Below are 26493 nucleotides of genomic sequence, written 5' to 3'. Positions count from 1 at the left end.
GAGGTCCCAGGGTGCCACAGCTGTGGGGTGGCCTTCAGGATGACGGGAAGCTGCGGAAAGAGGCTTTCTGATTTTCAGAGGAAATCAGGGGCAATAGAACTTTTTCCCTAAAGGGCCAAGTTTAGGCCTTTGGGTCCATAGTCTCTGTCGGAACAACTCAACTCTGCCTGCCATGTACAGGCAACACATGAATGAATGAGGCCTTGTTCCCATAAAACTTTATTTATGGATGCTGAAATCTGAATTTCCTGTAATTTTTATGTGTCACAAAACATTTTTTTTTTTTCTCCTCAACCATTCAAAAATGTAAACACCATTCTTAGCTCGTGGGCTGTACAAAAACAGGTGATGTGCTGAGTTTAGCTTATGGGCCACAGTGTGCTTAGCTCCTGCCTGGCTTTTATAAGGTATGATTGTGTCCTTTGACTACTTGTAACATGAAGGAAGGGCATCCTGTTGTCGAAGGTAATTAGGTTTTTCTGGACTGAACGGCCTAGGCACTGGTACATAAAGGCAGGAAGAAGTATCTGCTTTGTGGTATTTGAGTTGAGGCCATTTTAGGTGGCCTTGTCCAGCATCTTCTTCCCCTTGGGCTATTGGTGATATATACATTATCTATGTACACCGAGAAACTTGGTTTTTCAAATCCTAGATAAAAACACCATCAGTAACAAAACCACAAGACTTATTTACAAATAAGACATCTTCCTAGAGCACGACAGCTTTCATGATAAATTAGAGTCAGGATAAAGGAATATGTGCAATTCTGCATAAGTAATAAAAAACATTCAAATTATCAGTGTCCTGATGGCACTAATAAACTCCACTGGGCATGTCTTCTGACTTAAGGGCTTTGATTTTTCTTTTCCTCACGTATCCTGGCTGTTGCTGAGAAGAAAAGAGTCTCTGCAGGAGCAGAACAGTCTAGTTTGTCAGGGGTGTGTGCTCTTCAGAGAACACACTTAATGCTTGCCCCAAACCTTGCTTTGGAACCAATCCACAAACCTGCTGAAGATCAAAGTACCCATTTGTGTGTTTATTGATTTGGCAACTTTGCTTCTAGAGAAATAGTCAACCAGTACATTTTTTTTTTTAATTTCTGTAGCTCTAGGCCTATCTTTTTATTTTTTAATTAATTAATTTATTTTTATATTTATATTTGGCTGTGTTGGGTCTTCGTTTCTGTGCGAGGGCTTTCTCCAGTTGCGGTGAGCGGGGGCCACTCTTCATCGCGGTGCGCGGGCCTCACTATCGCGGCCTCTCTTGTTGCGGAGCACAGGCTCCAGACGCGCAGGCTCAGTAGTTGTGGTGCACGGGCTTAGTTGCTCCGCGGCATGTGGGATCTTCCTGGACCAGGGCTCGAACCCGTGCCCCTGCATTGGCAGGCGGATTCTCAACCACTGCGCCACCAGGGAAGCCCCCAACCAGCACATTTTTATCTCACTCTTCACTTTAACACCCACCACTCATCTCTGCGTTACAGAAATGCTGGCTCCATAGAGGTTCCCGATGAGATCATGTGCAGTGACATAAGTAAGCCCTTTCCACATGGCTCCCTCATTCTGCTACATGGACCCACAGACCCCCACTTAATAAACAGAAAGGCAGCAGTTTATCTCCACACAATGGCAAAGATTTTCTTACACGATTCTGTGATTCTGTTCAATCCATAGAAAAGCGGCCCATTTTTCTAGAGAGGGACAAGTACCTTCTCTTCATTGAGAGACAGTCAGAAGGTTGAAAATTAGAGGAATGTGCTCTTTGTATCCTCCTTCCATCCCTCCTACAAATGGGTCAACAGTGAAAAAAAGGATGAATGTTAACATTCTAGCTAGAAATGTGTTCTATTGGTCACCAGTGGATGTTTTTCCATCTTTTCTGTTACTGACACTTCGATGTCACTTAGGTTGTGCTTTTATTCTTTGGAATGGCAGTTCCAGGAATCATTAACTAGGATATTAACAAATGATGACATCAGAGTTCTAGAAATAGAAATATCCATCTACTGTAATACGAGTCCAACCTAAAGGGAGGGAAGAAATGGAATAGCAAAAACAAGTGAGCAAGAAAAATTATAATGTAGTACAATAGATCTATATTTTAAAAAAGCTACTAAAGAAAAAACCTCTCAACAATCTGAAGAGAAGTAAATATGGGATTTTCTAGGTAAATTTATCAAGTTTACAAAGGTTTATCAACTTCACTTACCTTTTCGGACTCTGTCCCTGGACACCTCCAGTTGTACAAGTAATACTGTAAATTGCCATCGCCTATGCCAAACTTGAGTTTTTCCAAGAATGTCTTATTTTCCATCAAATCTAGCGCATTGAATACATCAAATCCTTTCTGTCAATGTAAAAAAAAATTTTTTTAATTTTAAAGTTTCAAAGGATTAGAGTGTTTTGTATATTATGTATTTCAGTATAACATTTCATTCCCCTACAAATAGCTTGAATTGATAATGCATTTATAATAAGGTTTAATGTCTGCAATATATAGTATGGGTTAGGAATTCAGTTCAAAACTGTCTTATTAAACTAGCAAGCAGTGAATCTGATGGAGTCAGCAAGATTATCCAGAAATGCTGAATCGAAAAGTACAGTCTGATGGCTGACAAAAAATAATCTATTAAAATTTCAGGAAATATTTTGTCCCTGTTTTTGAAGCAAACAGTTGCCTAGATGGCTCTATCACCAGAACTGTTAGTTACTGGCCTTTCTACGTTCTGACTTACCTGAACCTACGCCAAGAAATCAAAGCTGTAAAGACTTTAAATCGTGTATCTGTCTTGGGCTGATAATGGGAAATAAATTTAGTAACATTTCAATAGTAAAAACAGAATTTAAAAAAAAGGTTAGATAATACTATGCAAAATGTGATATAGATGAAGTACCTACATTTCTATTTCTCAGGGGTTTTACCTTAAATAACTTATTACTGGCCTTTTTGGGAAGGTAGTTGAAAATGAGCTACAAGATCAAAGAAGCAAAGGAGAATGGTGATTTGGGGATCCACTTATAATAGATTAAAAAAAATGTTTCCAATGATCAAATACTAGGAAGACTACAAGGAAGACACTTTTGATGTGTTGCTCCCAATTTCTCGTGAACAATATTTATCTTCTCACTCAGCAATTACATCAGAATGTCCCCGTCAGCTGATTTCAATTTCTTTTTAAAGGAAGATATTTGTAGCAAGAATTTAACAATTATCCTAACTACCACACTGAGGAAATAGAAAAATAATGCAAATATAGTAAGGAACATTTTGAATTTAATTCGTTTCATTTTAAATCCTTTTAATAATAATAATTCTAATAGTTAAAATTAAATTTCTTTAATTTTAAAATTCAGAGACTATTTATTTGAATCAAAAAACCTACTGTTGCCAATTATTCACTGCAACACATTCATATTTTCCCCATACAGACAGACCTTGTTTTATTGAGTTTCACAGATTCTGTGTTTTTTACAAATGGAAGGTCCATGGCAACCCTGCATCGAGCAAGTCTATCAGAGTCATTTTTCCAATAGCATTTGCTCACTTCGTGTCTCTGTGTTCCATTTTGGTAATTCTTGTAATATTTCAAACTTTTTCAATATTATATTTGTTATGGTGATCTGTGACCTCTGATATGACTACAACTCGCTGAAGGCTCAGATGATGGTTAGCATTTTTTTTTAGCAATAAAGTATTTTAAATTAAGGTCTGTATATTGTTTAAATATGCTAGTGCACACTTAACAGACAACACTATAGTGTAAAGATAAATTTTATATGCACTGGGAACCAAAAAACTCGTGTGGCTTGCTTGATTGCAATGCTTGCTTTACTGCAGTGATCTGGAACCATCTGGAACCAAACCCACAATACCTCCAAGGTATGCCTGTATCATGGGATCACGTTATTTTTCTTATATTCCTTACATTATGAATTTCATGTATCTTTATATAAGGGTTACAAGTTTCTAATTTGTACAAAATGTCTTTTTGGTTAAGTTACAACAGAATTAATGATGAAAATAGCCACTAAAGTTAAAAAAAAAAAACCTCTTTTCAAAATTCTTCCTTTGACTGTCAACAGTAAGAAGTATCTCAAACAAATCCCCCCACCGTGTGGAAGAAAATACGAGGTGTTTTATATACTCCGATATACATATTTGGAGACACAGACGGGTTGGCAAGGAGTGAGTCGCGTACCAGCTTGGCGATGATAAGCGCGTCATTCATGAGGTCCAGCAGCGGCGTCTCTGTGTGGACATTGTAGAAGGAGTAGGCGGCTTTGAGGCTCTTGTGAGCGGGGTGATGCATGACTGTGGAGGGGAGCGTGTAGAAGCTCAGGAAGTCAGTTAGTTTACCACTGGAGTTCTAAAGAACAAAGGCAATGTCAGGTAAACATCTCCTTGAACAAGTTTCACCCAGGCATCTCAGCTCACGTCTTGATCTCTGACTTGCTCCACAGCTTTCCGTTAGAATGAAAAGCAACAGCTCATGCTCCGCTCTCCAAGTCTGATGTGGAGCCCCTTACCATATGCTGGGCAGAGGCCAAGGAAGAGCGTGGAGCTGTGCCTCAGCCTAAGTGCTCGTCAGTGACTGGCATCAAGTTCTTAAGAAGTAGAATGTTCTAAAAAGAACGCTCTCTGGTTGACTAATGAGTCTCTCTAGACTTATGGGACAGTGATAAAAGTAAATTCATTGTTTTTGCAGGAATAAGAGCACCAAGGATTAGAAGGCTACCTTTTCCAACTAAAGGATACTGTATAATAATCTTCTTGGCACAAGGCAGGAATTGTATCAGCTTAAAGTGAAGTTGGATAGGATTTGGAAACTGTTTTTTTAGAAGCTTGTAAAAAGGCATTGGTACTGCACCAAAATATATGTGTGTGAATAACTGAGAAAATCTGAAGCTATCAAAAATCAAAAGGGATGCAAAAGATGGTGTTTGTTTTGTCATCACTGGTACACTTTCTATACAAGAAATTAGCCAATATTGTTTGCATTGTTTCCATTACCTGCAGTGACCTATGCAAGTCTGCATATAATTCAAACCATGATATATTTGAAGTATACAGCTGCAGAGGCTAGACCACATATGCCATTGCTAATATTTGTTTTAGCAGAAAATTCCAGAGGATGTATTATCTGGTTTTTGAGTGCTTCTGATTCATTAAACCTTTTATTCAGACATTATGAAATTAAAGATGTTAAGCAAAAGTGAGAGATGACTTAAAGACCTAAATTTTCAGCGTTATTAAGGATTTTCAACTTGAAAAACACCACAGCAGAAATTAGAGGAAAAAAAAAATCACTGGATGGGCTCAGTAGTAGAGTGGAGATGACAGAGGACAGAATCACTGAACTTGAATTTACCCAATCTGAAACAACAGAAAACAGACTGAAAAAAAAAAAAAGAATTAAGCCTCAGGGATCTGTGGGGCAGTAACAAAAGATTCACCATTCATATCATTGGAGTCCCAGAGGGAAAGAAGAAAATGTGGGGCTGCAAGAGACAATGGCTGAAAAGTTCCCAAATTTGGCAAAACGGACATAGTAGATTCAAGAAGCCAAGTGAACTCTAACAGGATAAACCTAAAGAAATCCACACCAAGACACATCATAATGAAATTTCCAAAAACTAAAGACAGAGAGAGATCTTGAAAGTAGCCACAGAGAAACAACACATTACCTATGGGGAAATACTAATTCAAATGACAGCAGACTGCTCACCTGAAACCACAGAGGCCAGAAGCAAGTGGCACAAGAGCTGAAAGAAAAGAACCGTCCACCATGAATTCTGTATCTGGCAAAACTTCCTTCAGGAAAGAAGGGGAAATAAGGACATTCTCAGACAAATGAAAACTAAAAGAATTTGTTGCTAGCACACATACCTTTAAGACTGGCCAAAGTATATTCTTCAAATAGAAAGGAAATCATAAAAGAAAGCATCATGGAGCATCAGAAAGGAAGGAAGAAGGAACAGAAATCTGGGTACACACTTTGAGCTATGCTTCTTCTCATGAGTTTTATAAATGACTTGATGATTGAAACAAAAATTATGACATCATCTGATACTCAAGACAGTGATATTTAAACAATGAGACTGTACAGCAGAAACTAACACAACATTGTAAAGCAATTATACTCTAATAAAGATGTGAAAAAAAAATGATGAAAAAGTAAAGAGAAGTAAAGTCAGTTGAAGTGGTACAACATGGATACCAGGAGACTGTGATAAGTCACATCTGTATATTGTAATACACAGAGCAACCATCATGAGACCTACACAAATATACTCAAATGCACTATAAATAAATCAAGACATCCAAACATGTTCAAGGAACAGGAAGGCAAGGAAACAGAAACAGAGGGACAGAAACCAGAAGAAACAAACAGAAAACATGTATCATAATATAGAAGACTTAAGCTCTAACATATCAATAATCATCAAATGTAAATGGTCAAGAAACACCAATCAAAAAAAATTCTGGCAGAGTGGATAAGGAAACATGGCCCAAATATATACTGTTTACAAGAAATTCACTTCAAATTCAATGACGTAGATGGGTTGAAAGTAAAAGGACTGAAACAGATATACCATGCAAACATGAATTTTAAAAAAGTAGGAGTGGCTATACACGTATACCTCAGAGATACTGTGGGTTTGGTTCCAGACCCCTCAATAAAGTGAATATTGCAATACAGTGAGTCACACGAATTTTTTTGTTTTCCCAGTTTATATGAAACTTTTGTTCACACTATACTGTAGTCTGTTAAGTATGCAATAGCATTATGCCTAGAAAACAATGTACATACCTTAATTTAAAAATACTTTATTGCTAAAAAATGCTAACCGTCATTTGAACTTTCAGCGAGTAGAAGTAGTAACATCAAAGATCACCATAACAAATCTAACCATAATGAAAAAGTTTGAAATATTGCAAGAATTACCAAAATGTGACACAGAGAAACAAAGTGAGCAAACACTGTTGGAAAAACTGGCACCAACAGACTTGCTGGACACAGGGTTACCACAAACTTTCGATTTGTAAAAAATGCAGTATCTGCTTAGTACAATAAAGCAACGTGCAATAAAACGAGGTCTGCCTGTATTAATATACAAGGAAGTAGACTTCAGAGCAAAGAGAACTACTGAAGACAAAGAGGGGTGTTACATGATGATAAAATGATCAATCCACTAGAAACTCATGCAGGTCCAACATGTATAAGTACCAAACAAGACCCTCCAGAGACATCAAGAAAAAACTGACAGAACTGAAGGGGAAAAAGACAAATCCAGAGTTATAGTTGGGGACTTCACACCCCTCTCATTAACTGACAGAACTACCAGAATTAAATAAGGGCTATGACTACAGATTCTGTAGCCATTAAAAGGGAATACTATGAACAACTTTATTCTTACAAATTTGACAATTTAGAAGAAGCAGACCAATTCTTCTAAACTGTATTAAAACTCAAACAAGATGAACAGTCCTATAATCATAAAAGAAAGTGAATTCATTATTTCAACACAAAAGAATTCTCTAAGGTCAGATGGTTTCAACTGGAGAATTCTAGCAAACATTTAAGGAATTAACACCAATTCTATATAATTTCTTCTAGAAAACAGAAGAGGAGGTCATACTTCCCAACTCATCTTATGAGGCCAGTAGTATCCTGATACCAAAACCAAACAAAGACAGTACAAAAACAGAAACTGCAGACCAATATCTCTCATGAACTCAGCAAATACTCAACAAAATATCAGCACTCCAAATCCAATAATGTATAAATTATATACCATAACCAAGTGGATAATTTTTCTAGGTATGCAAGGGTGGTCAAACATTTGAAAATCAATAAATGAACAGACTGAAGAAGAAAAATCATGATGGTATGAATTGAAGCAGAAAAAGCACTGGACAAAATCCAACACCCATTTATAATAAGAACTCTAAAGAAGTTGGGAATTTTCTCAAATCAATAAGGAGCTTCCATGAAAAACCTACAGCTAACATCATGGAATAAGATTCATGGGGTAAGACTGAATGCTTTTCCCCTAATATCAGGAACAAGGCAAGGATGTTGATCTTCACCACCCTTATTCAATAAAGTACTGGAATATCTAGCCCCTGCAATAAGGCAAGAGAAAGGAAGAAAAGGCATACACATGGGAAGGGAAGAAATAAAACTGACCCTATTTGTAGATGACACAATTGTCTATGTGGAAATCCCAAGAAATCTCCAAGTAAATTCCTGGAACTAATAAGTGATTTCAGCAAGCCTGCAGGATACAAGAGCAACAAAGAAAAACCAATTACATTTCTACATACTAAAAATGAACATGTGGAAACCAAAATTAAAAACACAATACCATTTATAATCACTCTAAGGAAATGAAGTATTTAGGTAAACACTTTTAAAATATATATACAGGATCTGGATGCTGAAAATTACAGAATGCTGATAAAATAAGTTTTAGAAGACCTAAATAAATGGAGACATACCATGTTCATGGATTGGAAGACTTGTTAATTCTCCCTAAATTAATCTACAGAGTTAACCTAATTCTTATCAAAATCCCAGCAAGGTCTTTTGTAGATAAAGACAAGCTTATTCTAAAATGTATATGCAAAGGCAAAGGAACTAGATTAGCTAAAATAATCTTGACAAAGAAGAATAAAGTGGGAGGAATCACTCTACCTGGTATCAAGGCTTACTATACAGCTACAGTAATTAAGACAATGTGGTATTGGTGGGGAAACAGACACAGAGATCAATGGAACAGAATAGAGAACCCAGAAATGGACCACAATACAAAGTATCAGTATTCAGGCTATAGAAAACTTTTACAGGGAATTCCCTGGTGGTCCAGTGTTTAGGACTTGGCGCTCTCACTTCCAGGGGCCCAGGTTCTATCCCTGGTCGGGGAACTAAGATCCTGCAAGCTGCACAGTGTGGCCAAAAAACCAAAAAAACAAACAACAACAAAAAAACTTTTACAAATCAAGAAGACAAGGGTTGCGTGAAGTGGTTGAATTATGCCATCTTGAACAAAGGAAGTTCAGTTCCAACCAGTTTTGCAAAAGCAAAACAATATTAAACTTTGGGACACATCCCTCTCAGATGAGATCATCCAAACTGGCCTTTTCAAAACTAAGAAAAGCAATTAATCACACAGACAACAACAGAGCAGATCAGAACCCTGATTCCCCATGATTAAGTAGCAAAAGTTGTGCTCTTCTGCCAGGAATGGAAGCTGTAAGAACAACTGGTTCTGAAAGGGTGAGCAGGAAGCTGGTTCAGAAGCAGTGAGTCATGGGGGCAGGAAGGGAATGGACACTCTATGATCCTTCTGGAAAATGGACTCAGTTGCACAGTGTTCTCATACTTCTCTGTACTATCTTATCACCTTCTCTTTACCTCCACTACAAAAGTATCAATGATGTGCTCTTGGGGGAGGAACCAGTGGGCTACTTCCTCTTCATCCATCACCGGGGCTAGATGAAACTGCTTCAGGTAACTGTTGGTTAGTTCTTGAACAGCTTTGATATCTCTTGGTTCCATTGGCCTCAAGCCTGAAGTTTTTGTAACCTGTTGGAGTGAAAACAAAACCAGTTGGGAGGGGCTTCCATGGTGGCACAGTGGTTAAGAATCTGCCTGCCAATGCAGGGGACACGGGTTCGAGCCGTGGTCCAGGAATATCCCACATGCCATAGAGCAACTAAGCCCGTACGCCACAATAACTGAGCCTGTGCTCTAGAGCCCGCAAGACACAACTACTGAGCCTGGGCGCCACAACTGCTGAAGCCCAAGTGCCTACAGCCTGTGCTCCGCAACAAGAGAAGCCACTGCAATGAGAAGCCCGCGCACAGCAACGAAGAGTAGCCCTTGCTCGCCGCAACTAGAGAAAGCCCACTTGCAGCAATGAAGACCCAACACAGCCAATAAAATAAAATAAAATAAAATAAATAAATTTATTAAAAAAAAAAAACCAGTTGGAGGTTTAAATAAGAGGAGTAAACAAACTTGGCACCAAAGCATGATCCCCAGACCAGCAATATTAGCATCCCATGGGAGCTTGTCAGAACTGCAGAATCTTGGGCCTGCCGCAGACCTACCAAGTCAGGATGTGCAGTTTCACAAGATCCCCTGGTGATTTGTATACACATAAAGCTTGAGAACCACTAGTTTAGAATATAAGCTACACGACATGTTCTATCCTATCTTTGTGTACCAGGTCTTTGGTCAGTATTACCCAAGACCCAGACAAAACCAACGGGAACACTACAAGTTCATCTATATCCCCATGCCAAGAACTTTAACAGCCTACACGATAGGGCAGAACAATCTCAGCATGTGTTCTGGAGGATCACGCTTTTAAGACTGCCACGTCTGACATTTTGAAAACACAGTTGAAAATGGCTGAGAAACTTTTTGTCCAATAGCCCATGAAAAAAATGTAGCTCTTCTGTTCTTGTGAGCAATAAAAATGAAAGAAAAGTAAAAATCATATCGGTCAGTATGGGAAGGGAAGCATTTTAATTACCAAGAATGAATGGCTGGTTGCCAAGTAGTGGCCCTGGTCTCTCATGCCATCTTTTGATTAAAAGGTGATCAGAATAGGCATCTGAATCCATCATTCCAGAACATCAAAGTTTTTATATTAGGCCATGGGAATAACAAACCCTCAAGGTCAGGACAAGTCCCCATTTGGATTTGTTCAAGTGCTTATCCTTAAAAGAGCTCCAGACAGCAACTATAGGAAGTGTACAGACACCAGGACACTTGACAACAGAAGTGCGAAAGGTCACTACATTTGCTTGTTTGTACAAAGAAAAAACTTAATACTTACAGATACAACTGCATTTTTCCAGTTAACTCGATATTTTTTTTCTTGAAGAAATATTGGATAAATTTTAAGTGACAAATAACTTGTATATAAATAGTGCTATTCTAGCTTTTCTGTCTTAAATTACCACTAAGTACTTTTAGATTTTTTTTAATTGAAGTACAGTTGATTTATAATGTGCCAATCTCTGTTGTACAGCAAAGTGACTCAGTTATACATACATAAACATTCTTTTTTTATATTCTTTTCCATTATGGTTTATCACAGGATATTGAATATAGTTCCCTGTGCTATACATTAGGACCTTGTTGTTTATCTAAGTACTTTAAAATTAAAAACTGCCTTTAAAAATTAGATCATCACAATTCCTGCATGCCCCCAGACTAGTGGTAGGGGAGAAGCCCAAGGTGGAAAATGGGTTTTCATCTTGAGTGTCAGCTCTGATGGATGTTAGTAGTTGTGCTGAGGTTTCTAAGGTTCTGTGACAAGAACCGCTGATTGATTACTGCTTCACTTTGGGAGGAGACGGGCTTTGTGTTTACAGACCCAGCAGTCCTTAGCTGAGTATTTACTATGTGCCACTCTGTTATGATTTATGGAATCTACAAAGACGCAGTAATGCAGCTAAAATAGTTTAATATTCTAAACTGACAGAATTTAATTCCTTGACATTTAATAGAGAACTCATACTTTTAGTATTTCTGTGGATCTCAAAGCCAAAGGACCCGAAATCTCCAGGTCCCAGGTCCCACCCAAGGCTTAACCCTTGGTTAATAATGGCCTGAATAGGTGTTGAATGAATGAATGAATTCCTAGGTTTTCAGCACAATCATTTACCCAATAAGGTGAGGTGAAGGCTGCAGACACGGAAAAAAGTCACTGTCAGCTCTGAAGAGATGATATTTCTATGGCCTGGCATTTAAGTACAAGCCAGGAGTGAAACTGTATTTTTCTTTTGTTTCCCTAAGCCAATTTTAGTTATTCGGAGCATTTCTACACTGCAATTCATGGGAAGAGGGAACCTATGTGATTGCTAAATGGTGTTACATGAAATAAATACACATTTCTAAATGCTGGTAGGAAGGCCAAAGCCATACCAAATGTATACTGCAGTCATTTGAAAAGATTATTTTTTACTATGAGGATGACCTTGATACATTTTAAATAGCCTTTCTCAACATCAGATTGTTCTTTCTTTTGTTACTGGTTCAGTAAGAATCAATAATATCAAGCAATGAGATTAACTAATGAAAGCAACAGGATACATCCTCTCTGTTCACAGAGAACATTCAGAAATGAAGACTGAAGCTTGCCAACTCCTTTTTGGAGCAAAATATGCTTCTGCAGCACAGTTCTTATTCACTGAATTTTCATATTGTGTAATCACTAAAATCAACATCCTTTTTGCCCAGAAGACACCCTTAAAGCAGCAGTTCTCAAATATTTGTTCTGGGACTTCGTTATGCTCTTAAAAATTATTCAGTACTCCCAAAGAGCTTTGCCTACGTGGGTTGTATTTATCCGTATCTATCATATTAGAGACTAAATTAGGAATTAAAAAAAAAAGAACATATAAGCTCACATTCCATACAGCCTCTGGAAGACTGCACAGTGCACTTGTAAGATAATGAAATGAAAGATGCAAGTTATACCTCCGTGTTATTATAAAAAATTGACTTCACAGGCCCCCCAAAGGTTTCTGGGAACTTCCAGGGATCCCTGGACTACACTTTGAGAACTGCTACCTCAGGTCTCTGAAGGTCAGAAAAATGGGTAATAGAATTTAGATAAGGAAGACTCAGTGAAACAGTATTGTTTGGCAAACCGGCAGGGAGAAAACACATAAACTTGGTAATTTCCAAGCACTTCAAACAAGTTTTTACAGGAGCATTAAAGCAGGAGAGAACATCAGACTATATCCAGCTATAAAAACATATAAGGTCCTAGACACAGGGGAAGAATATTTACTTTTGCTGATTAACAATGGCTTATGTGTCTCAGAGCCTAAACTTGTTTCTTTCTAACATCAGAAAGTCACATCCTCTCTAAGAAATCTACAGAAGCACGAAATAAATTTTAAAATATAAAATTATATTTTAGGGAGCTCCCTGGTAGCCTAGTGGTTAGGATTCTGGGCTTTCACTACTGTGGCCCAGGTTCGATCCCTGGTCAGGGAATTGAGATCCTGCAAGCTGCGCAGCGCGGCCAAGAAAAAAAAAAAGAATTATATTTTATATAATAGCTGTTGTCTTCAGGAAGAGGTGGGGGAAATGTTATACCTAGATAAAAATTTCAGCTTTGGCATAATCTGAAAGAATCAAGTGGCAATGTTTTCTGAGACTTCAATAAAAAGCAGAAAAACTTTCAGTAACTGAGAAAATCTTAAATTTCATAAGCAAACTCTATTTCTGAATCAGATACTTTCCCACCATCCAACTAATATGCATTACTTGTTGGACTCTATATGCACTGAAATCTGTGTAAAATCTGCTTGTAAGCACATAAGGAAACAAAGCTCAGAGCCCTACTGAAAAGCAGAAGCAGTGCCGTTCTCTGTCAAACTATGTGGTGTGAACTGATTTGGAGCTAAGATTCCATAGCAGAGATGTCAGCAATGATTATGGTTATTTATTTGATTTAAGAAGGAGCAGTAGGACATTAAACACTAAAAAAACATCGACAGGTACTAAATCGAGAACACCTGAGTCTTAGCATGTCTTCCCAGGCGTAAAGTTCTTGCAACACAATGTAAAGCCACTGGGAAATTAACCTGACTCCTGCTTTTTATCTGCTTCAAATTCCTTCACCTTGAAGAGCACCGACCAAAAAAAAAAAACCCAACGTGGTTTGGAAATTCTCAACACCAAATTAAAAACAAACCAACACTGAAAGGGTAGGAAACTGTGTTCCTCTTGGGAAAACCTTAGTCTCGCAGGTAACAGTAGCTAATGGCATGGGCCCTGGGGATGGTTCTGTCCTGACTGGAAGACTCTGGGCAAATCAATCTGGTGTCTTAATGTCCTCTTCTGTGATTGGGGACGATGACCCGCCCTCTCTGATCGGTGTAGATAATAAATGAGATAATGAATGTTAACAGTCTGGCATAATGCTGGCTGCAATCAGTGTTGACTTTTATAGTCAGACGTCCACAGCAAAGATGTAAAGCCGGCACGGTGAGCAGAAATGGGCCTGGCGAATCAGAAAACGAGATAGAATCAAAGAGCAAAAGCTGTATTCAGTAAGGTTCTTGTCTTTACACTTCAAGGTACAAAAATGTTCTTAAACGATGCAGTTGCCAGTGGGGGCGTCATCCGTCTGGGCCCTCGGGAGAGAAGGAGGTGGTCTGCTGTATGCTGCCTCGTCCAGCTTCTAACTCAGGAGCTGACACCACGGTGGCTGTTCGAAGCACCTTTCAATTTTCCAGTGTCTCTACTTGCATCTCTTCTATCTTATCTCTCTCTTTTTTTTTTATTAATTTACTCTTTAGTTTTCTTTCCTTCCCTATGACTTAAAAGGAGGAAGGGAGGCTGGAACACATCAATGAGAGGTGTTTGGACCTCGACACTCATCCCTTCCTGCCTCAACCTGGTCTCTAATGACGGCACAGTGAGACGTCTGGTGGGACTGGGCCTTGGTGCCCCCAAGGCGGTTGTGTTAGAGGTGAGGGTGGAGGCAAAGGGACCTCACGGGAGAAATACGGACGTCTAGGGCCTGCCCGCCAAGTCCTCCACTTATTACTGACAGGCCCTGGTCTAAGCATCAACCTTCACAAGCCTCAGTCTTTGCATCTGTACGATGGGGATAAGAATACTGACTTCAAAAGGTGGTTGGAAGAATATACTGAACAATATACGTGACAGCACTTTATAAACTTCAACTTATTAGGGAAGAAAAAAGGCAATCACCATAGCAACACGGCCGGACGAGGACTGCTCCACCAAGGAAACTAGGTTAACCACAACCAAGATGCCAAAATCTGGTTTCACCACGAATGCCCGACCAGCGATTTATCACCAGCTTGTCAAAACTTTGTTACCTATGAGTTGATGGATGCTTGTACAAAAATATGGAGGCTGATGGACAAAGTCAAGTCAAAAATAACTTTCAGTACCTCTAATTCTAATCATCCCGAATAAACCAACGACAACTACTACAATTCCTTATTCTTCATTCTATGTTAGGCAACTATGTGTAAGGGGGCACATTCCTTACCCACAAGCTAGACAGGTTTAGGCTCAAGGAACTTAAATCTGGGGAGACCAAAGAAGAACAGCATTCGCCCCTAGTGAAAAAAGGAGGCACGCCTCCAGTTCTTATTTCAACTCGCATACGGCAAAGTATGTGACAGTCTGCAAGGAGGACGCTGAGAATCAGTGGTGTCTTGTCTCAACTGTGCACTGTGCCTCTCTCGTGCCTCTTTATTTCTCATGGCCACTTGTGCCTCTGCATGACTCTGTCCCTCTCAGTGGCTCTGGGGCTCGGCCACTAGCAGAAATTATTTCTAGCTGATCAGTAAATCACGATGGTCATGATTATGGTGTGACCCCTTAGAGCAGTTTCCTGCATCTCCATTTCAGTGCACACATCTCCATACACTTACCTTCAATTCTGTCACCCCAACTTGAGGGGGCCTGGTCCTTCTTCCCCAGGACACGTGGACCCTCCTTCATTGTGTCACCTGTGCTTTTTATTTATGTCTGTTCTGATCTATGTGGCCCCCTCTGTCCTTGACCTCACAGATAGGCAGTGAGTTCATTAGTTCGAGCCCCACTGTCTGCAACTACAGCTTAGGCAGAAGGGAGACCGTGCCTTCCAGGCCCTCTAGCAGGTGGTGAAGCCCCAGAATGACGACCCTGACATCTCCAACACCTGGTTTCCTTCACCTCCACTTTTCTCCCTATGAAATTCTGCCTGAGTCAGAAATTAGTTGATTCTGGTCTGTCATCAGAAAAAAGACATCAATTCCTACAGCCGCAGACCACATGCATTTGGTAAACACACAACTGACCCAAGACAAAAGGCGCTAGAGTCGGCTGCACCTTCCACTGGTGAAGTCCTCTCCTTCTTTGGGAGGAACACGGCTATATTGCACCAGAATCCCTCAATTGAGTTAAAATATCTACTACAACCCAAAAGAAAGAGTAGCTCTGACGAAATCAAAAGTTTACACGAAAGATCCCATCTTTGGCGGACAGATTCCACGATGGCCCCAGTGACGCCTGCCCTCCTGTTCATGTCCCTCGAGTTCATGTCCCCGCCATCCACTTGTCTCGAGTGTGGGTGGGGCCTGTGACTTGCTTCTAACCAATGACATACAGCAACAGTGATTCCACTTTAATTGATTACACAGGGTTCTAACTTCCATCTTACTAGCAGATGCGCTCTGTAGACTCTACTCGCTGGGTTTGATGAAGCAAGCCGCTGTGTTGTAAGCTACGCTACAGAGAACCCCAGCCGACCAGGAGCTGAGGCAGCCTCAGGCCGACGGCCAGCAAGGAACTGAGGACCCCAGGCCAACTGCCCATAAAGAACTCAAGGCTGCCAACAGCCATGTGAGCTTAGAAGTGGATCCATCCCCGGTCAAGTTTTCAGATGAGGCCCCGACCCTGGCTGACACCTTGATGACAGCTTCACGAGAAACCCTGAAGCAAAGGCCTCAGCTAAGCAGTGCCTTGATTCCTGACCCACAGAACCCAAGAGATAGCACATGTGTTGGTCTGAACTTCTACATTTGTGGTAATTTGTTATGTAGCGATAGATAATTCATTCACCATCTGAGCCCCAAATAAAGCTAAGACTGGTAAGCACGTTTAAATTTCCACTTATTAAGAGACAACTTTTCACACTGGGAATTTACTAGTTTAAAAAGATGCTAATTTAATGAGACATTATTTCCTCTCCCCGGGTTCCTTCTTTAAACCTTATTCCTTAGTTCCATGTGTTAAGATATCATCAGAAGCCTGAACTTTTCTTTCCTCTTCCTAAACAGAATATAAATACTCAAAATTTCAAAACTTACATGTCTCGAATTCAAGCCCTTCCAACCCCAAGCTGAAGAACTTTAAAAAGCCTTAAAAAAAAAAAACCCACCTCCTTTTATCTGGCCCCAGAGTTCTATGCAGTCTTTTTAGCTGCATATTCACATCCTCAGACCCATGAGCCAGTATTTAGCTTCCTGCAAATAATTCTTTTCTACATTAAAAGTTTCCATTATTAACAGCTTTGAAAAACTGCAAATCATTCTTACTTACATCCGGAAGTCTGTACAGCTTCATTGTTCTCTGCAAAGTCATATTTCTACTCAAGTGAGAAAATTTCACTTCTACCAATTTTCTGGGGTTTAGTGATCGATGCCAGTATCTGGAATACAATACAGATTTTAAGATCTAATTGATTTCTGACTCTCCAAGTTTTTAACCTTTGTCTAAGCTCAGCTGTTATAGGAGCATTGAATGAACACTTAGGTTGGGCCCAGTGCAGTGCTGGATGCTGGCCCTCTTCCTATGCAATTATTTTATCCGTTCTTTTTTACCTCTAAATGATGTCCCACTTATGTTCCTTTGTTGTTTGTAACCGTCCATCTCTTTCAATAAAGAGAAATCTTAGAATTGCAGAGGGAATATTGATAATGTTCAGTCTGTAAGTATTGAATGAGCATCACAGATTCTAAGATGGCAAACCAAAAAGTTTAAAAACATGAAAAAACTCTCCTTAAGTTTAGTAGCCTTCACATTTATATAACGCACACCAAAGAAGACAACTTTTTGAAAAACAAGCTTGAATTTCTTAAGTGTTTCTAGTTTAGGTACTCGGATGAATGATTATATTAAAATAACACCTGTGAAGTCTTATTTATTCTGTTTATTTATGAATAAGTTAATAGGAGAGAGTCATTTTACAGTTTTGTCTTTTATACTCTGTTTTCCTGAAGTTTCATCTTATTTGAGTCAACAAAAATAACAGAGGGAGATAAACTCTTTCTGATGCTCTAGGAACAGGTCAGTCAAGTGACAATCTGATAGACAATTTTCTTACTAGATTAACCTTTGAAAGCTTGATAAGAGCAGATGAAGAAATAAAAACAGCTTTAGCCTTCTTATTACTCTTAGCAAACGAGTATGAAAAATGGGTTTTTCAGCTGATGTTTATCAAGCTTTTGGAGTAGCTCCTGATAGCACTGGTATAACACTGAGTGTTAGAGAAGGAAAGAAAATCGTACTACAGAGCATCTCGAGATAACTGATGCCCTGGGTTTCCCAAGGCAGAGACTATTCTTTCAAATGGAAGAGACACAGAAATGGAGGTGTAGCACCATTAGTATACAGGTGACTGTGGGGTTTACTGCAAGAATACTGGGCTAGTGGTTCTTGGTTCTAGCTCTATCTCTGCTACCCACCAACCACATCATCACGGGTCAGCCAAAGTCCCTCTGGGTTACTCGGGTGGAGAATAATACTTGTAGCAACATGGCAGGGAGGCTCAAAGCGTTAGGTACAGCTGATATGCAAGATACAGGTGGGGTGCTATTACCTGCATGTGGCCACTGGCTTCGGAAGAACCACTCCAGCGGTATAAACGGCCTGGAAAATCCCTTCCAGGTTCACTCTTCTGGTTATTTCTCGAATCAACACTGGGGCTACCCGTTTTGATCTCAGTTTCTTATGAACACAAAGAAAGTTGATTTCGACCATCTTCTTCACGCTAAGAAATAAAGGTGTTGAAAGTTAGAGCCACCGTAAGAGGAAAACATTTTCAAAAAACAAGACAACACCTACAACATTTCAAAGAATAGGAAACTGAAAGCCCTCCTTTAACACAATATTTAAGAAAAATATTCTACCTTTTAGATATTTCACAGATTCAGTTCTTTTCCATACTCCCCCACCAAAATGATCATAACTCCAGGCTATGGAGATGCAAACCCTCGTTCTAAATAAATTTGAAAACTTTGGTCTCTTCTGAATTTTCAGTGTAGAAACTGGATCAGCTGTGCCTCAAAGTTTCTGTATCTGTTTTTCCTGTAATGTATACAATTACGACAGTAACTGGGTCACCCAGATGCAGAATCTAATAGGACGTTGCTTTGGAGCATAATGCAATACCCAGGATCCCTGGGAAGTGCCTCGACCAGGCCAGAGCTGGTGCTTTTCTGAGCGACAATGAACCTTCTAGAGCTTCAAAGCCCATCCTCTGCTCTGGTTCCAGATACGCAGGCATTTCATTTGGCACAAAATATTCCTTGAGATCAAATGCTTTTCAGCAGTAAATAAGCTCACCCAGTACATTGAAAGGTGAAGAGACCTATTATGCATTAGATCTTCGTGTTTCATAACTGTATCTTTGACTTTCTGGGCTGAAGACCCAGAGCAAAAATGGAACAGACATATCCTGTGGATAGAAAGACTTAAAAAGAATCCCTCGAGCAATTTTTTCCCCAGAAACAAATCTGAAATACCTATTTACAGTTTTGTTTTTTCTGCTATGTATATATATACATACCTGTGTGTGCATGTATGAGATTGAGAGGCAGAGAGAGAAAAAAGATAGAGAAAAATACAGCTCTTTTTTTTGGTCACTGTTCACAACCTGTTTTTTTATGAATTATTTTTAACTTTATTTTTTAGAGCAGTTTTAGGTTCCCAGCAAAACGGAGCAGCAAGTACAGTTTCCATACACTTCTGCCCTCCCCACACACACAACCTCCCTCATCATCAGCAGCCTGCATTCAGTCATTTCAAAAAGCCTATTCTAGGGGATTCCCTGGTGGTCCAGTGGTTAGGACTCCACGCTTCCACTGCAGGGGCCGCAGGTTCCATCCCTGGTTGGGGAACTAAGATCCCACATGCTGCGCAGCGCGGCCAAAAAAAAAAAAAAAAAAAAAAGCCTATTCTCATCATAATTCTTGGAGAAGCAATGTATCAAAACTGACAAGCTTCACTGTGTACCTGTCGTAGATCCGAATGTTCGCGGGAATGGCGCTGATGAACCCCACTAGTTTTTTGTTCGAAGACACCCTGACTCCACAGTGCCACTGGAGGAGCCAGCCTGGGGGCCGCAGAGCCCTGAAGTCAGTGCGGGCAAGGAAAACAGGTGCGGTGAGTGTCTAGGAAAACAGGGACAGACAGAGACAGGCCAACCCCACCTCGCCCTGTCCCCAGCAGGCACACATAACCGGCGAGACTCACCACAGCAGGAACTCGGGCGAATAGTCAAACCGGAACATGTTGTCGTCATCTTCCACGTAATTCTCATTCAGCAGCGTGTACAGCTCCCTGAGCTACGAGACCAAACAAGCGTCCTGCCTGTGATGCTTGGGACCAGCGCAGAAGCAACCCATGCCAACTCGGGGACCGAGGTCGAGGGTTTTACTCACCACTTCGGCGTTACCCAAATCTAAAGTGTCCCACATAAAACCCTGCGGCAGGGAATACGGTTCTTGACGCACGTTTTCTTTATCAGCTTCAATTGCGCCATGAGATGTTATTACTTCATCTGGGACAGGGAGGAGGGGAAAAATAAAGACAAAAAGAGAGACGATTCAATTACAGAGTGTCCTGACGATCCAAAATGGTCAGTTACAGGAAACAAAAGCGGGCTTATTAGGGCTCTTGAGTTCCATATAATCCTTAAAAGTACTGTATCGTTTCAGCTGCTGCCAGCGTGAAGCGGGGTGGTTACGCAGTGGTGGAGGGTTACGGTAGTGGACCAGTTACAGGAGAAATCCTCTGTCATCCCCTGGCAAACTGGACATTACGAAACAATGGTGACTTCTCAGTCTGAACTCCTAGATTACAGATTAATCATTCAGCACAACTGCCGGCGACACAGGCTTGATACGACCGCCTTAGAGATGTTTTCTGTTTAACTCTGCTTTTTCAACAAACGGGGGGCAAGGGCTGCAGTGACCTGACCCTTCCCAGCAAAATTCAAAATTAATTTCAGGACTGTTTACTTCTGTCTGGGCAGCTGGCAGCACAGTGCAAGCCATCAGTGTCTCCAGCGATTTCCACAAAGGCGCCCTTTCCCACTTCTTCCTCCGGAGCTTCCCAGCGAGGCTGGGATAAAATCCAGGCCCTTGACGGTGGCCACTGCTTGCCTGGCCACCGTGGACACATCTACCCAGCCCTGCCCTCGGGGCTGCGGGCCCACCGCCCTCCCTCAGACTGGGCCTCTGCTCAGAAGGCCCGTCCCCCGCCTTTCACACGGCTGGCCGCCGGCATTTTTCAGCTATAACCTTACACGTAACGTCCTCACAGCACCCTCCCCGACCACAGCTCCTTCCTACAGGGAGTATATCCTCCCCACCAGCCCACCGTTTATCCTGCTTTCCCACCACTGCTTCCCGGGTCTGCACCCCAGTGCCTGGCATTTAGTGGTAGACACTCAATAAATATCTGCTGAATAAATGACCTTCAGTTACAGTTATTACCATCACAGACCTTTTTACAGGGGGGAAGTCACAGGGTTTGTACCAGCCCCGAGGGGTTTCTTCTTTCCTTCTTCCTAATCCCTAACTCTGCACGTTCATCTTATCTCCACTCTACCAGCACACCCCCAAGTGAATACCTCAGGCTCCAGGGTCAGCCCTAGGAGCCAGATTCCCAGCTGTTCCCCTGGGGTTCCTTGGGAGTTGCCCAGGGCTTGGCCGACCCACACAACACCAGGGGCCCACCAGCTGGGTGTGTTTGACTGAACCGGGACATGGCTCTGGAGAGAAACGAAGAGGCAGAGTCTCCCTGACTTTCAAACGTTCTCCCCGACCTCAGGCTCCCTCTTCCACCATTAACCTGGTGTTGCCTTGATTGAGGTATGTAAAGAACATTCTAGGAACCCGAGAACACTGCAGGGATTTAGGGGAGGGCCCGAAACGAGGTGAGCGGCGGGGCTATCTTCCCAAAGAGGTGCGCTGGGGTTAGGTGCCAGCTGGAAGAGAATTTTCTCCCCTGGGCAGTGACCCAAAAGCCCCCAGCAGAATTTAGCCAAACCCCATACATTCAGATCAATAAACCTACACCCCTGTAGCTAATGGTCACTCAACTCAATGTCATTTAAAATCCAGTAAACTCATGCTAGAGGGTCTTCCTCCACTACCAAATAATTTCTAGAGCCTGAAAGAAAAGAAATCAAGCAAAGATAATTGCTTTCCTCTTTCTTTCATGCTCTGAAGCTCATGATTTTGAAGCTGCTTGGAGTGGGCATGGGTGGAAAAAGAATGGTCACTTTTAAAAAGTTTGAAACCCATTATTTGAAGGCACAGAGAAGGACTGTTCCTTGCTTTATATTTGTTAAAACTGATTATGTGTACGTAACTGGGCTAATAAGAGTTTGGGATGGCGATGAATACCTTCTATTATACAGATTTTGGAGCTGGAACTATCAAGGAAGAAAAATATGGACATAATATATGGAAATATGTATCTTCATATAAACATATGACAAAGCAGCAGGTTTAGCTTGTAATACATTGAAAAACATTTTTATGGCATTTATATCATCTTTTTTCTGGCATAATGTGAAAGAGTAACAATGAAATTATTAAGTTTCTTTATTAATTATTAAATTATTAATTTAATAATTATTAAATTATTAAGTTTACAGAAACTTAAGTGGTAAAAGTTCAAGTGAAATGTGATGGAGCAGGCCAGGCACCGAGGGAAAGAGGCCTATTACAGATTTTTACACGACCCAGAGCACTTATGAAGGCCTTCACGGGGTGTCCCAATTCGCTTATTATACTGGAATGTTATCACATTGCTAATAATTAACAACATGGGTGAGTGTTCAGAATCCTATTGTTAATCAGAGCAAAATTTTCCATTTCAGTAAGATTTAACAGGGCAAATTTTCTGTGTCTTTTGGGATAACTGAGGTGTGAGATTGCTAAAAATTTATGCAGAAGAAAAACCACTCCATGAAGATCAGAACCAAAAAACTGGGGGTGGGCGAGAGCCCTCTTATATACATATATTTAATACACTAATGTTTGAAGTGTGGGGAAACTATATTTTTTATAGGGACAGGAGCTAGATTAAAATTGTTGTTACTGAAAGCCAATGTCGCCACCCAACACTTATTTTAGGAAGAAAAATATGACTTTTGTATAAATTTCGAATCTGCGGTCTAAAACAAATCATATAAGTGAAGTAAAGTCTCTTTTATGTTTTTTTGTTTGTTGTTAACCCAGCTTTGTTTTTGGGGGGAAAAGGCAGAAAAGCTTACTTAGTTTGGGTACCGGCTGCGTGTCCCAAAACTGGTATCTGTGTTTGGCAGCCTCATCAATGTTCCTGGCGGGGCCCTGGCATGCGGATAACAGCTCCATTGCCCTCTGGATATCCTGCAACTTCTGCATTGGAATGGTAGGATTCTACAACAGCAAAGACACACAGACACAAAATATGAGGAAGCTGCCGCTGCTCCCAAACCTGGGGCAGGTCCACGTGCACCTGCACTGGAGACTATACAGCGTTCGCTGGAGAAACGCACAATCTTCCTCTACGCCTGGCCCTTGGGCTCAAGTATGCTAACGTATTAAAATACAAGCAAACGTATTGGGTTAAAGGCAACAACAGTCCTATAGCTTCAATGGGGCTCTGACAGTCTGGGAACTCTCAAGCAAACCGAAGCACTCTCTGCTTCAGTTTCCCACCCATCTGCAAAGGGTCCTCGGTCCTCACCATTAACTACTCATGTGGGCGGGGCAGCAGAGAGAAGTGCCGTGCCGTGCAAATGTTACTATCACACAGCAGCCGGTCAGACTCCAGCCTTGGCTTCGCTGTTGGGGTTAATGCTCGGCAGGAGCAACGTGGGGACAAGGGAAATAACTTCTAGAATGGAAACCAGGCAGACAAGGGAAATTTTAGTTCATAAAAAGAAAGAAAGAAATCTGAACGTAGTGCTGGGCTGGGAAGGAAGTTCATCAGGAAAGGACTCTCTGAGGATGCCTTCTCCTGGACCACACCCCGCCCTCTCCCAATTCTGACGCTCCTCCAGAGACAGCGAGGGTGAGCAGTTTCCTCTGTGAATTCAGATCTTCTGCAACCATAAAAGCCTTTTCTCCCCAACCCAAGCGTTGGAAATAACCTCCCTTTTAAGTAATACATATCCTCAGTCTATAAAATTGACAATGCCTTTAAATACTAAAGTTCCTTCCTCAAAGCCAATGTTCCTGTCATCTCTGAAGATCCCGCAGCTCTTTTTTTTTTTTTTTGGGAAATCCCTCATCGAAAGTGAGACTATAATTGAAATGAGCAAGTGGCATGTAGGACTGAATATGGAAATCAGTGAGGTTTGTTCAACATGTGAAATTATCGATTAGTTTTAGAATTTTGATGCCATACAAAGAATGCTCTTCACTGTGGGTTCAGAATTGGTTAGAAGGCGTCTCAGAGTCTTCGGTTTCCCTGTAGGTCAACACCATGGGCACCAAGGAGAGGTACCATCGACCCTCAATGGTTTATTAACAGCAGCTCTGGACTTCTGTTCCATTTTGACTCTGAAGTCTGTGGTCTGGAGCAAATCTTTGAATCTGGGAAGCTTGCTTGTTTGACCCAGTACAAAACAGGGTTTATTTAATACAGACCATCCTGTGGTGGCTTTACTCACTGGGTTCCCTTAAGATTCTTGCCCCTAAAATGATTCCAAGAAACAAAGTGCTGGAGTCTAACCAGAGGTAGGTTGAAGTCTTAATGTCTCCTCTTGGAAGTCTAACAGCATCACCCAGGACTGCCACAAATTTTGTAAGCCGTTTATCTTACATTTTGATTGATGTCTGAATCATCAGGTTCATATATATCAATTACACATACTAATTTAACAAAATAATCTTGTTGTTCTAATTTACTGTATCTTTATATTTCTCTTGTTTGGGCCTCTTTTGAACCTCCCACACAAAAGTAACTGATTTCTAGCAAATGAAATTTACATTCACTTGAACCCTCAACAGTACAATCAACTAGGAGACCTGCAACTTACATAAGGTGAGAGCACAGCATATTTCAGCTAGTAATGCTTGAACATGCACCCGTTTATCTTAAAATAGGCCAAGTAGAACCCAGTCTTACAAAAATATACCTACAGTATCTGCACCGAATTTGCCACGGTAACCCTTCTTTTCCTGCTATTTGAGTTAAATCCTCTAACAGGACTATATCAAACTCCAACCCTTTTGTAACAAACATGCATCAGCATCTTTGTTCCAAAGGAGCCAATGATGGTACCCCGTCTGCATGAAGAAGCCTTCAGAGTGCTTTCTGCCTTGGCAGGTTGACCAGCAGTCTTTACATGAAATCACCATTCATGAAAGAGTCATATTCCAATGCTCACTATTAAATGCTTTCGTTTTTTATTGAAGTTAGGTTGATTCACAATATTATATTAGCTTCAGGTGTACAATATAGTGAGTCAATATTTTTATAGATGACACTCAAAGTAGATTCAAGTAAGTACAACTTTCAAATCCATAGCGACAGAGCAGTAAGGAAAACTCAGCTATGATAAAGTCTTAAACCTATCCAATCACCTACCACAGCAGCACCAGATGGGGTGTTCGGAAAGGTGAGAATGTGTATTGACCCCGCATTAGCCTCCCACTATCATATTCTGCTGTAAGAGTCAGACACGCCTCTTTTCCTCCATATCTGCTCCCTGGGAAATACTAAACATCAACTGTTCTCTTTGCCCATTATTTTCCAATTTAATACCTTGGAAAAAATGTTCAAGTCCTTCATCACTAAGAAGTGTACAAGAACCCAAATATCATTTTATTTTGGTTCTTGAGCGTAGACCACAATATTCTCTAAACTGAAGAATCTCTAAAGGTCACTGTAATTGACGGTGTTAATGTAGAGCTGGCATCAGTTTCAGGGAAAGGAGCCGCAGTTTTTAAAATGCAGTGAAAAGCCCACACTAAAACAATTTTGACTTAGTCTTCATGAAAAAAGAAAAGAATTTCTCTACCATATCATGGTAGCAGTTCCTCCTGCCTTGCCTGGCTGTAGTTTCTTTTTCTTCTTTTTTTTTTTAAACTCCAACCACCCACTCATTTTATTTTTTAATTTTTAAAAATTTATCGAAGTATAGTTGATTTACAATGCTGGGTTAATTCCTGCTGTACAGCAAAGTGACTCAGTTATACATATATGTATTTTTTTTCATATTCTTGTCCACTGTGCTCTGTCACAGGATATTGAATATAGTTCCCCGTGCTATACAGTAGGACTTTGTTGTTTATCCGTCCTACATATACTAGTCTGCCTCTGCTAATCCCAAATTCCCATTCTGTAGTTTCTTATAAGTGACCAGAGGCAGGGGAAGGGTCCTAAATCACCAGGGGTACAGGGCTGGGCAGCAGCTGATGGTGATGACAGAAAGAATAAGGAGACGGTCACAACTGCATGTAAATAACACCACATTGGTCTGATGAAGCAACGATGAGAAATGGAAAAGATACCTTGCCAGCTTACGGTGCACCTTATATGAGTTACCTTGGAACTTATGTCTGTGGACAGACTATTTATTACCAGAGAAGCAAGTTGAAAAGCTAGTGAGGGAAACTGCACTTTCTTCTCACCCCACAAAGGCAATCAGGGAAAAATTGGGGCAAGGAATTTTCCTTCTCAGTGATTCCTGGTCCTTATGTGTAAAACAG

General features: G+C 40.7%; 1 protein-coding gene across 3 annotated transcripts in view; it reads right to left on the bottom strand.

Annotated features, from left to right (window-relative positions):
* Positions 1–1264: 1264 nt before the first annotated feature.
* The window catches only part of NMT2 (N-myristoyltransferase 2), a 55373-nt gene continuing 30144 nt past the window's right edge, over positions 1265–26493 (bottom strand). The window contains exons 3-12 of one of the 3 annotated variants that reach the window (XM_057543762.1): positions 23067–23211; positions 20221–20339; positions 20033–20124; positions 19793–19909; positions 18378–18548; positions 17099–17207; positions 9419–9589; positions 4199–4366; positions 2209–2346; positions 1265–2023 (exon numbers count right to left, since the gene is read on the bottom strand). In XM_057543762.1, coding sequence (XP_057399745.1) covers positions 2003–2023; positions 2209–2346; positions 4199–4366; positions 9419–9589; positions 17099–17207; positions 18378–18548; positions 19793–19909; positions 20033–20124; positions 20221–20339; positions 23067–23211 — 1251 coding nt within the window. In that variant the 3' untranslated portion in view covers positions 1265–2002. Of the gene's footprint in view, positions 2024–2208; positions 2347–4198; positions 4367–9418; positions 9590–17098; positions 17208–18377; positions 18549–19792; positions 19910–20032; positions 20125–20220; positions 20340–23066; positions 23212–26493 lie in introns of those variants that run through there. The other 2 variants (XM_057543763.1, XM_057543765.1) reach the window with 2 other exon arrangements.

This window comes from Balaenoptera acutorostrata, chromosome 3, assembly GCF_949987535.1.
Source record: "Balaenoptera acutorostrata chromosome 3, mBalAcu1.1, whole genome shotgun sequence".
In the NCBI taxonomy this organism is placed as follows: Eukaryota; Metazoa; Chordata; class Mammalia; order Artiodactyla; family Balaenopteridae; genus Balaenoptera; species Balaenoptera acutorostrata.
The sequence above is the reverse complement of the archived record's forward strand: the minus strand, read 5'-3'. Positions and strand labels throughout refer to the sequence as shown.